At 40.4% G+C, this 13,381-nt stretch overlaps 1 protein-coding gene across 1 annotated transcript in view; it reads left to right on the top strand.

Moving 5' to 3' along the window:
- The first annotated feature begins 8,587 nt into the window (after positions 1-8,587).
- LOC311042870 (protein mono-ADP-ribosyltransferase PARP14-like) overlaps positions 8,588-13,381 on the top strand; it is a 29,057-nt gene continuing 24,263 nt past the window's right edge. The window contains exons 1-6 of the mRNA XM_084053934.1: positions 8,588-8,853; positions 9,176-9,285; positions 10,889-10,916; positions 11,362-11,529; positions 12,235-12,360; positions 13,199-13,300. Of these exons, the coding sequence (XP_083910060.1) occupies positions 8,670-8,853; positions 9,176-9,285; positions 10,889-10,916; positions 11,362-11,529; positions 12,235-12,360; positions 13,199-13,300 (718 nt within the window). The 5' untranslated portion in view covers positions 8,588-8,669. The remainder of the gene's footprint in view (positions 8,854-9,175; positions 9,286-10,888; positions 10,917-11,361; positions 11,530-12,234; positions 12,361-13,198; positions 13,301-13,381) is intronic.

The raw sequence follows: 13,381 nt of genomic DNA, 5'->3' as shown, positions 1-13,381 counted from the left end.
TTGAACCCCAGCATCCCTATCTGGATGGAACATTCAGCAAAAATAGCCGAGCTCATAGATTGGAAATTGGATGGGGTGTATGTGTGTCCTTGTGAATCTGTGTGTCCTTGTGTATCCGTGTGTGTGTGTGTGTGTGTGTGTGTGTGTGTGTGTGTGTGTGTGTGTGTGTGTGTGTGTGTGTGTGTGTGTGTGTGTGTGTGTGTGTGTGTGTGTGATGATGGCCATTCAAACGACTGTATTAAAGCTTGGTCTTTGATTAGATGTTTGTCTGTGTGTTTCATTGTAATGAACAGCCTCTAAATGAGGTCAAATGGTTGTTTGTTTCACTGTATTGAATATAGGCAGCGTGGCTTTATCTCTTACCATTAAACCCATATATTTAGGTCCCCTCCTGCTTTTCACTAAATATATTCGCCAAACATAGTCCATTGCCGATTTTTTTTCTGAATGTTGGCCCCCGGAATAAGGGCGCTAGGGTTCATATGGTTAATCAAGGAACCAATAAGGAGAGTGTGATGCTTGGATATGTTTGTTTACCGACTTTTAAACAAACTAGCCTTTGTAAAATCTCCAGCTATGCTTCATAGCTTCTTTAATTTAGAAGTAATGAATCATACCACACCTCATTCACAGTGCTTTGGCTCTCTGGCTGACATAATGTGTATAATGTGTCAGCCAGAGGGCCAAAGCACTGTGCTTGAGGATGACATGATTGACACAAATATGGAACTGTATTGCCCCCTAGTGGTCAATTTGTCAAAAGGGAGAGACATGTTTATATAGGCCTAATCTAAATTATAAAAAATAAAACAAACATATTCAAATCATTCTGTATATATATACGTATGTTATCTATCTATATATTTATTTAATAATAAACCATTTATGGATTTGATAATGCCATTTAGTAAATGTATTTTCCAAGCAACAAGAAGGCATTTGTGCTCTATTTTATATTGACAGGAAAGTGGTACAGGTACAGGTAATGAATGATAGGACCTTGCAGTTATGCAGTCAGTCTATACTGGTTGCGCCATCAGTGTAGGCCTAGCTCAGTAATTCTAAGTAACTTGAGGTTAACCACTTAAACCCCATATACTTTGTGTGTAAAATAGCAAAATAGCCATCTACAAACTCGCATCGCATTCAGAACTTGTACATCTGCAATTTTCTCAGAATGTTCTCCCAAACACCCATTATTACTCATTATGCACAGAATAGGGACGCTAGGTATCATGTGGTTAAATAATGAGCAGTGGGAGTGTGTAACATCCATTTATTACCACCTTATATGACAAATCTGGAAATTACAAACATTGTTTTATTGAAATTCTTAAACATTTCAAAAACAGAAAAAATAAAATTAAGAAAAAAAAACGTTTTAAGTTAAACGATTGATGAGTCAACCTGAGAAACGGTACATGGATGAAGTGACCTGGAGAAAAGTAGGAGGCAAAGTAGGGGACATCTACATAAAACCTGACCAGAGTTACTGATCATTCAACGTAGATTTATACAATACAATCTTCACCTCATTTGTCCAAAAATATATCAGTTGGTAGACTTCAACTTTTGGTTTTGGAGAGCACCGTAGGTCTCCACAAACCTGTGTAATAAAAGATCCATTTTTTAAAACTAGCCTGTTGGGGGGAGAAAGAAATCTCACACTTGAGCTTGTTTCAATACAACATGAAGCCAATCTGAACAAAGGACACACATGGGCCTGAATGTTACATTGAATGTCAAATAGGAATAGAATCAACAAGAGGATCATACTTTGGTTGCCAAAACAAGTCAGTAGCTTTGATACACAGTAGAAACACAATTCGTTTTTTTCTTTTACTTTTGTTCTCTGTAAAATGTATTTTTTTTTTTTAGATTTTTTAAAGTTTTTTTTGTCTGAATCCCACCTCCATCTTCATGTTATTAACAACGTTTTCTGCTGTGGTTAAAATACCATGTTTGAGGATTTATTTAAGGAAAAAGAAAACAAAATAAAGGATCTTAACACCAACAATCAATATGGTAATAATAAATCAACTGCTCCAAAAGATGCTTTTGAACTGTATACAATTTGCTGTGCTGATCAGACTCAGCAGTCACACATACGCATAGGGACAGACATTCAAGCTTCACTATTAGAAGGACAGGGTCCACAAAATACCAGAGTAGTTTGTGGACACCAGTTGGTGGTGACTAATAGCATGCAGGAGGAGACAAGTCAGGTTCAAGCACCCTGCTGGAAGAAGAAACTAACTCCCAGCAGACAGACTGCTGCCCCCTTCCCTGTCTGTCACACCCGTATTTGCATTGTTTTATCCCACCTTTTTCTTTTAACCCCAAAACTATCTTTTTAGACTCTCTCCATTATATCTGTGGGTTTTCTTGAGGCAGGAGTGAAAACAATGCAAACTACGAGACACGTATGTGTGCTTGTGTAGGTCTGATCACCATCACGCAGGTACATGCACAAAAAGAGAGTACCCTAGAAGTCTGCTGCCGAGAGCACTAAGAAAAAACACGACTATACACTTTATTCATAATATAATCAGTTTTTCTCTACACACTACCAACATGAGGAAATAGGAGAGGGGGGGGGTAACAGGTGAGGAATGGAAAGACAGACTAGGGGAGCAAGGATGGAAGGAGTGTAGGAGAAGGAGAGGGCATCTAAGCACGCTCCCCACGAATACGGCGTGCCAGCTGGATGTCTTTGGGCATGATGGTGACACGCTTGGCGTGAATGGCACACAGATTGGTGTCCTCAAACAAGCCAACCAGATAGGCCTCGCTGGCCTCCTGCAAAATGGAGATATAAATAATATTAGTAAAATGTTCCTATACCTACAAGCCTGTTTATTCTATAGTGCCTGGTTGCATTATGTAAATATACAATATATATCGTTGTACTTGATGGAGGTATGGTAAATCCTTTTATGGCACATAATGTACTGTATACATGGATTAAAGCAACATCAAATCTCACGACTGAAAATGTCCTAATGTGCGATTTGTGAAACAGTGTGAAAGGATCCCCCACACACACTTGCGCCGATTCCTGAACAATGAACACAATATGTAAAATTAGGATGCTTTAGTAATATTTTTCCTGCTGTTCAACATACTGCCAACCAGGTTAAGAAATCACAATTAAGGCTTTAACCTTTGCTTTTATATGAAATATCCGAGACGATTAAGATATTATGGAAGATGCTTCCGAACATATTGCTAGTTTGACCACTTCAAATGCTCTAATCTTAAAATAACCGAAAATAGCCTTTCTACAAGCTCTCAATGCGTCGCAGACGCATTGAGAGCTTGTAGATCGGCTATTTTAGCTGCGCAACATGCTTCCATAGAAGACATGCTGGCTTCTATGGAATCCAAATGACTGAAATCAGTCTTGGCGACTGAGAACTTTAATCCATGAGTAAGAGCATCTCTCCTATATTATTATTACCGCTAGTAATGGGGTTTGACCCAATGGCGGAAAATCTCCAATCTGACATTTTGAACACCCTCACCCTGTGCGGGGATAATCAGAGGACGATCCGGCACGTACTTTCCATTGGTGTAATCGAGCACAAGTGTTTTGACTCCCTTGACCAGCTCATAGACCACCTGTGAAGAGGATTGATACGTTTAATTAATTAGACGTATTATGATGAATTATTGAATTAACTAATGAACTCATTTATTTATGAGCATTTGTAATCAAATGAATGCCCATTCATTTGATTAAAAAGATCCAGGCTATTTAATTGTTCTATTTGGGCAATTTGGTAAAAGTAATAAGCAGGCGCGCCAATTTATGTGCGCGACTGTGGGGGCTCACTCAACCCCCATTATTTATTATTTCATTTTGATGCGAGTGTCGCCAACGCTTGCAAAAATATATATAAATATAAAAATATATATTAAGTGAATAAAAAATGTTAAAAGTCAATATTATTGTTTACAATAAATATACACTGTACAATGTATTATGCTATGCCATACGTGTTATTCATGTTATTTTCCTACAAACTACACATCGCTCTGAATAATTTGGTAAAACACACCTGGCGTGGCTGGGAGCCTCCCAGATCTTTAGGAACATGCTGATTTGGACGTGCACCGTAACCTCCAGGGTAAGTTAGAAGCAGTTCCTCCACTGATCCAGCATATTTGCCATTACAGGCTCGTCTATCTTGAATTGTTCCCCGGGAAGAGTAATTTGGTACACGACATTTCCCTGTGGACAACGAGGATTATCCAAAAAATTATCCCAGCTGTCCTGGAAACTGATGATGACCTGTGTCAATGCCATACCTGCAGATTACAGGAAAGAAAAGAATTACAAATTGTAAATGGAAATAAAAAATTGACAATAATCAGGAAATGATAACAGCTGACTTGAAGTCAATACATGTTACCTGATATACAGGTGTGTGTGTGTGTGTGTGTGTGTGTGTGTGTGTGTGTGTGTGTGTGTGCGCGTGCATGTGCGTGTACATATATATATATATATATTATTATTATTTTTGTAATGTTGTTTTTTTTTTAACCATTATAGCCCACCCAGCGCAACATTAATTGTAATATATGGTTAGGTTAATGATTTGAAGTTAAGAAATTGGAAACATTGATATATATATTTTTTTAAATGATGTATACTTTGCGTACATTGTACATGTATTTATAAAAAAATTACAAATTTGCCACACACACCACCAAATCTCACTCCAAGGTAGTCTGAAAAGTTGCCAGCCATGATTCATGCATGTTACAACTAGCTAGCAATTGGCTCCAAGCTAATGATTAACTTTTTAACTAGCCTGTGACATATTTCATCAAAACTACATAAAGTGATAGTCACAAACATCTAATAACGTTATTTCCACAGTATATTCCCAACATCATCAGCTCACCTGCAACTTTGTTGTTGTTTCGTTTCGTGTTTTTTTTTTGCTGTAATCTGCGATGTTGTGACATGTGTGAAAGACGGTTGGAAATTATGTGGCCACAGGTTAATGGGCGGAAAGAATTGTGGCTTCAGTAATTGGTTCCGGTTGGCGTCGCATTGTTTTTGTTCCCCACATAATCAATCGCTAAACACGCTGCGAGAGTTAGAATAAAATATGGGCATACCAACTCATTATTATATCAAAAGAAACAAAACCATTATACCAAACTAAACAAGTTTTAAACTATAGGGGAATCAATTTGGGGGTGCACAGCGGTGGATGGATGGATGGACCGCCGGGCGAATGGATGGATGGACGGGTGGATGGATGGATGGATGGATGGACGGGCGGATGGACGGACGGATGGATGGATGGATGGATGGATGGACGTTTGGACGGACGGATGGGCGGATGGGCGGATGGATGGATGGATGGATGGATGGATGGATGGACGGATGGATGGATGGATGGATGGATGGATGGATGGACGGACGGACGGACGGGCGGATGGATGGATGGATGGATGGATGGATGGATGGACGGACGGACGGGCGGATGGATGGATGGATGGATGGATGGATGGATGGATGGATGGGTGGAGACAGACAGACAGACAGACAGACAGACAGACAGACAGATAGATAGATAGATAGATAGATAGATGAAGATGGATGATGATGATGATGATAGACAGACAAACAGACAGACAGACAGACAGACAGACAGACAGACAGACAGACAGACAGACAGACAGACAGATGAAGATGGATGATGATGATGATGACAGACAGACAAACAGACAGACAGATGAAGATGGATGATGATGATGATGATGATGATGATGATGATGATGATGATGACAGACAGACAAACAGACAGACAGACAGACAGACAGACAGACAGACAGATGAAGATGGATGATGATGATGATGATGACAGACAGACAGACAGATGACGATTGATGATGATGATGACAGACAGACAGACAGACAGACAGACAGATGATGATAGATGATGTACAGTGTACCGTGCATGTTCACATCATGTATGCTTTAGATTACTTGAGACCACTTTTCAAATATATATTTTTAGCGGTGCCAGCCGCTCTACCTTTGACTATGTCCGTCCGTATGTCCGTCTGTCCGTTTGTCCGTATGTCCGTTTGAGCACGGGCTTTAAACAGCTATAACTCCAGTTCGCAGCATGCCAGCAAGTCCAAATGTGGTATGTGGACTTAGACCACCAATAGGGACGAGCATTGACTGCTGAAGCCCTGCCCCGCCCTATTATAGCGCCACCAGGAGGTCACTGGCTTTAAACAGCTATAACTCCATTTTGCAGCATGCCACCAAGTCCAAATTTGGTATGTGGACTTACACCACCAATAGGGACGAGCATTAATTGCTGAAGCCCCGCCCCGCCCTATTATAGCGCCACCATGAGGCCACTCATCAAAGGCACCGCTTCCTTCACACAGGGTGTGATTTTTTACATTTTGGACAAAAAGGCCAACTTTACATTGAGGTGCCCAGATGTCCCTAGTGCGTCAGTGACAAATATGAGGTGCCCTGGACAAAGGTCAAATGAGTATGCTCCCCTTTCCATCTCTCCCTCCGTACTGTGATTTGGCTTTATGTTCAGAACAATTTGGAAAGATTTACATTTGAGGCAAATTACCAAGTAAAGGTGAAGGATACTAGCAAGCCCATAATGGAGACTGTACCTGTCTTTTCTGAAGCTAGCAATAATGAGAACCAGTGGCCTAATGGGTCTTCAACAGGGGGTCCGGGACGTTTAGGGGGTCCTTAGAGTTATTACTGGGGGGCCACCAAATCTTTGTGTGATAAGAACGTTTTTTGTTTTTTCAATTTAGTTCACTAATTGCTTGAACCCCAGCATCCCTATCTGGATGGAACATTCAGCAAAAATAGCCGAGCTCATAGATTGTCTATTTTCGGCAAAGAGGTTTAGTGTAGGGAAAAAAGAGCAAACCAAGTACAGAGCCATGGTCTTATAGTGTGGTTGCAATGTGTGAAACTAATTCACCACTCTATAATTATTTACTTATAATAGAGGGGGAAAATAATTAAATAGGGCTTAAGAATTAAATGGGGCTTTCCATAGGTAAAACGTTATTACCCACCCGATCTACTATGAATCACCCCATTTGCATTACCACATCACCAATTTTCAAAGCAAAAAGGCAGGTGAAATGCTTCTCTGCAATAAAAGCACACAACTGCAGTCTCCATTCAAACCAGGAAAAGACAACACATCATACCAATATGTCCAAAATGCCAGACCTTATCTAGTCTATATATAATCGACACATTGCCCCACCCTACCCAGGACAAATAAAGGGTTATCAAAATATAAATAAATAGTACATAGTACACACTATACTGTCTGATTACACTTGTGATACTGATAGGTTCTTTGTGTTGAGGTAATGAAGGACAATTGTAGATGAGATCATGGCAGACATCACAGGAGTGTGACATTGATTCCTCTATGTCTCTCTCCTCTTCCTCTATGTCTCTCTCCTCTGTAAAATCCCATGGATTAAAGTTCTCAGTCTGACTGATTTGTGATTTCAGTCATTTTCATAATATTAGAATGGGTCAAACCAGCAATAGAATACATGTTTTATTGCTTAAATTGTATCTTAGAAGCATCTCCCATAAAACCCTAATGGTCTTGAATATTTCAAAAAGCAGAGTTTAAAGAGGTTACCTGCAATGTATTTAACTGGTTGGCTGAACGTAGAACGGCAATAAGATAATATTGCCCCCCCCCCCCTGTGACGCCCCTGATTGCATGTAATTATATTGGAGGGAATTTGGGAATCACTGTCATATTGCAAAGTAGGCTACCGTACATGTGTGCAATGATGGTCTGTGTGGTGTGCAGTGCAAGTTAACCTCGTGTCGACATGCCTCTGCAGCAGTAGCCTATACGCCTACCCATGGTTTCTATTTACTGTGCAGTGCTGCTATGATGATACTAGCTCCGACGGAACTCCTCCCTCCGCTGTATAGCTCCGAGATGAGGTTCCTCGTTTCTCGGTGCCGTTTTAGCAGAACATTGTCGCACATTTTGCACTTTACATGTTTTTTACCCCTTTCTGCACATCGTATCCAAAAAGTAAAGGTTTTCTGCCACGCTCTCAGATGTTTTACGTTCTAGCGCACAATAAAAGCTATCCAACGAGTTGAAAAAAAATATTTAATTCGCCTCTGTCCTCATCCGGTTACATGTTTTTAAGACATTGCGCAAGAGTTGCGCCCGTAGAGAAAACATTACTGATTCCCCTACTGGTCAAATGTTGAATTGCATCTTCTAATGCAAAATATTATGGAACCGGCTCGCACCACGCACGGCAGTATAATATTGGGTCTATGAGCAGAGCAGCGCGCCTGGCAGGGCTCCCAGGGCACCAGGGCTACTATGATCCGGTCTAGAGCCCGCCTACTCGAGGCAGAAAAACGCAGACACAAATGTATGCAAGCACGGTTTCCGCATCCGCTCAAAAACCAGGCCGGATCAGCAAGCTGCTAAGCGAATTGGTCCCAGTCTATTTCCTATGTAGGTGCGGGGAACGAAACCTATCCTCTTCTTGCAGCGGAGAAACGAAAGTAAAACCCAAGACTCCACTCTGTGGCTCAAAGTCTGTTCTGCGCCTTTACTTATACTCGCTTTACTGTCGAATGAAAGAGGTTAGCAATGGACGAGTTCCCTTACCCGCTGTTAGTGGAGGGCGAATGGACGTCTGTTCAGGCCAAGGCCATCAAGAACAAACTTCAGATCTATTTTCAGAGTAAAAAGAAGTCGGACGGAGGGGACTGTAGGGTCGAGGTAACCGGTGATGACTCCGTGAGAGCGACGGTGTACTTTAAATGTGACGACGGTGACTATGCTGTTTTTAAATTATTATTTTTTAAATGTACCACACTGATGTTATTATCCAAGGACCCCCCCATCTGTTGAAAATAGCAGATCTACACGCTTGTAGATCGGCTATTTTCAATCCGACGCATGTAGATTTGTGCGCATGTATGTATCTTGTGTGTGCATCCTATGGAGTGCATGAGCCTTTGCTCTGGCCTTTTGACAGTGCTCAGTTAAAAAAAAAACTTTTGAATGTTCTATTACAAGATGATAGGTCTATATGTTTTATTCTGAGATAGACTTTTTTAGGTTTTTAAGTTTTAATACACTTTATTTTACAGTAAAAAAGAGAGTCCTTGCCAGGGATGATCACGAAATTACCATTGAAAAGGCAAGTGTGAAGTTGCACCTGTCACCGACCAATGATGACACTGAAAAGCCTTCTCAACAAGTGAGTTTAAACGCTAGTTGTTGTTGTTTTGTCTCTCGTGTGTGTGTGTGTGTGTGTGTGTGTGTGTGTGTGTGTGTGTGTGTGTGTGTGTGTGTGTGTGTGTGTGTGGGGGGGGGGGGTGGATGCATGTGGTTGTTGTCTATTTTAATTTTGTGAAATTTAACATTTAGGGGGACAAGTACAAATATTGTAGAATGATCCACTTTTAGGCTGTACCTGTGTGTGAGACCAAATTTGTACCTTTTGACCATGTCAACATAACTACCAAGGGGCCATTTTACCCCCCCCCCCCCCCCCAGCACCAGTGTTTTGGAGTGTTGTTTACAAGTGTTTTACTGCCACTCAGGTGGAAATCGTGTCATGTGCAGATAAAAGGTCTTCTGACATTTACAGCACATTTATAATAGCCTACATGATTTCAATGAATCATAATAAAGTGGTTAGAATTGCAACGGGTGCTGGATCCGACTGAATAAACATGAACAAAAGAAAAGGGTCCGCACACCGTCTTAATGCTCCCAATCATATAACCACAGCAGATAGACAATACAATGTACAACAGTATCCACACATGACTAACTATGGTCTGATGATGATACAACAAACTACATATCAGTGAAACCAGTTGCACTGATTAATATCTTATGAATATGTTCATTTTCTGACCCTCTCTGACATCAATTCCTTTTTTCATATTTAAATGTCACCCATAATGCATATGAACTGTATTTGTAGTACAACTTTCACAAATCTGTAGTTCATTAGATAGTTGTTTAGAAAGATTTTTGGTTCTTTGAATTCCAGTCACTAGTCATCATACTAAGTGTCGAATTATTATCAGCAGTATTTCCCCTTTCTCGCCATTATTTATCTAAACCTAACCCTGACCTGTGTTACACTACACTGAATGCCATAAGTGTCATGATACAAAGATTGTTGTTTGTGCTTCAGCTCTCCACATCTTTCTGCCTATGAACTGTTAAACTTGCTACATGTTTAAAATAAAAAGTTGAATATTTGTATCCGCCAGGCCGAAAGGCATGTCCGAGACTATGTTTTGCACCCTGTCCGTCTGTCTGTGTGTGTGTGTGTGTGTGTGTGTGTGTGTGTGTGTGTGTGTGTGTGTGTGTGTGTGTGTGTGTGTGTGTGGGTGGGTGGGTGGGTGGGTGTGTGTGTGTGTGTCCGTCCGTCCGTCCGTCCGTGGACAGCTAATCTCCGGCACTGTTGCCTTTATCGCAGCTTTTTTTTCCACATTCCAGCCTGATTGGTGAATTCCAAACATTGCTGGCCCACATTAACCTACCTGACCTGGCGGAGACCTTTGCTCTGAGGAGCACTTTTTATAGTTATATTATGTAGTCCTTGTGTGTGTTGAATGAGTTTCATGACCCTTGAGACATGCTAACTCCACATCTAAATTTTCATACTTGAATAGGTGCCAGTTTGACAATAAGCCTTATTTTCTGTCTTCAAAAGCATATCCTTTGGCGATATGTTTTATTTAAATTCTAGAACATACAGTAGGGCCTATGTGTATGCCTTTTGAACAAACTAATAAACAGTGATGTCATTGTGTATGACTATGTCCTCCTTTTCTCGCCAGACCCCTCCAAAAGTTGACAATGTCGCAGGTAAGATCATATAAATATTTGTGTTTCACATCTGAATATTTTAGGAATTTAAGTGATAGAGATAGACTTAAACCAAGTACTGCAAGTACTACTGTAGGGGCACAGATGGCCGAGTGGGTAAGGTGCATACCGTATACAGTTCTATCAATATAAATTAAGGCAGAAAAGACCCCAAAATAGTTAGGTTTTTTAAGTTTACATTTCCAGTTTACAAGAAGAAGCAACCAATAGTGAGGAGGACAAGGGTCATCACCGTCTACAGGCAGTTCCTTCCTTCATATAAACTGAGCAGACTTTATGGCAGTCCTTCATATTGGGAGGGTATCAGGATTCAGGATTGGATTTCAAACCAGTGGGTGGAGGTTTGCTAGCTTTTGCCTTTGAAAAAGAATCAGCCAAGGGAAATTATTGATCATGTTTTTTTCCCCCTTTACCTCTGAGTTAGAGTCTGCACATGGTGTTGCCATCGTTCTGGAGAACATCCCTGAGCACATGAATAGAGACATGCTGTCCATGGTGGTGGAAACCGTATCTGGGCTTGATGAGGGGAGCTTTAGTCTGGAGATCATCTGGGAGACAAAGAAAGCTGTGGTGACCCTCAACAATCCCACTGGTAGGAACACACTTAGTCTACAGTATACCTGGTGCTTTACATCAGGGGTACACAACTACAAATCTTGAGGGTTCACAAATCATTTTTTGAATAAGGCTAGGGTACGTTTATTTAAGTCGGTCAATCGAGCCAAGCTTATCAAATCGGATCCCCTCCCAACCAACCAACTTAATAAATCTGGGGTGCAGAGCAGCAGCGCAAATCTGGGTTGAGAATAGAGGGGGTCCCCCGCACGCGAGTTATTATTTTTTTATTTTCCTCTAATCTAGCTAATTTGACACTGTGTTATGTTAATTCTTCATTATTCATTTCTTACGATGCATAAGTGGGTTCAGGTTCTATTAAATAAGTATTTTTAATTATTTTAACATTTATTTGTATTATTCTAAATTTCTTAGGGGGGGTCCAATCTGAAGCTAGGGGGAGACAAATCTCCCCCGAACCCCCCGTTTTTTTTTTGCCCAGGGTCCACGGGACCGGACCGCGGTCCGCCTGTTGAGTACCCCTGCTTTACATGAATGATATAAGCCACCTTGTAGCAACTCATTTGTCATGGAATTACTGGCGTTGAATTAGTTCTCTCTGAAATGTATAGTATAGTATGAGGAAGAAAAGGCAATAGCATGAATAGATTTAGTGAAAGATTCGGCAGGAAACATGACGGTATGATGTCGGATGATACTGATACAGTGACATTTTCTTCAGCTGTGGACAGATTTCTGCAAGCTAGTCTGGGAAATGAGAAGTTCAAGAGGCATGGGCTGGCTGCACGGCAGCTGGAAGGAGCACAGACTGTCCGAGTGGAGAACCTCACACCGGTTGTGATTAAAGGTACACATCTCTAAATTTCACGTTTTTTTTATATTTTATTTATTTGTAGACATTTACCTGGTCATCGTGCCACCTAATGTCAACTTCTCCATCCTGGCAGCATGCAGCGGTTGAGTTACTTAACTATCTTGATTCTAAATTCTTAAGAGTTGTATTTATTTATTTGTTTTTTTGTGTTATTCCTGAATGAATGGATGGATTTATTCAGCCAGCATGTTAAGTAAAAGTAAAGAGTTGTTAGACTTGACTATTTTTACAGAGTGGTTAAAGGTAGGGTAAGTGATATTTTTGGGTTAAAACAAAAAGTATTTTGTTAAAAGGTTAAAGCACTAATAGTCTGATAGTAATCATTGCTATAGAGTCTTTGTTCAGTAACAGGAGTCTCCCCGTCTCTCCAGCTCTTTAATAAACAGAAAATACATTTTCCGGTAAGTGTCAAAATCTCAGCCAATCAGGAGAAAGTACCCATTTTAAGCTTCATTTTTATAGTGTTCAAGTTCCAATTTTGCCTGCTCATTTCTTAGTGTCATCACTTCCAATTCCACTTGTTTAATCTACTGTATATCTTGATTGAGTTCTCTATCCTGATTGGATACAATTGGAAATGAAACTGAAACTGAAATGAAAATGCATTTTCTGTTTTATAAAGAGCTGGAGAGACAAGGAGACTCCTTTTACTGAACAAACACTCTATAGCAATGAGTACTATCAGAATATAGAGCTATTTAACACTTATTTTAACCAAAGAAAATCACTTACCCTACCTTTAATGACGTGAATGTATCCTGGACTGATAATGGTATAATATGTCCCTGAATTTGACAAATTCCTTTTGCAGAGATGTTGGAACTGTACTTTGAGAAGAACTGGACTCTGCCAGTCAGCATCAGCATGATCCCTGAGGAAAAAGCAGCTGTTGCCACCTTCGATGATCCTAAAGGTGAAAAGGGGAAATGGTTACCAAAAAAATACTAAGTACTTAACAAGTATATAACAAGTTAAGTTATATAATATCAGTTAA

Source organism: Gymnoscopelus microlampas (assembly GCF_963454915.1).
Source record: "Gymnoscopelus microlampas genome assembly, chromosome: 4".
NCBI classification, from domain to species: Eukaryota; Metazoa; Chordata; class Actinopteri; order Myctophiformes; family Myctophidae; genus Gymnoscopelus; species Gymnoscopelus microlampas.
This window is presented reverse-complemented; position numbering and strand designations above follow the sequence as displayed.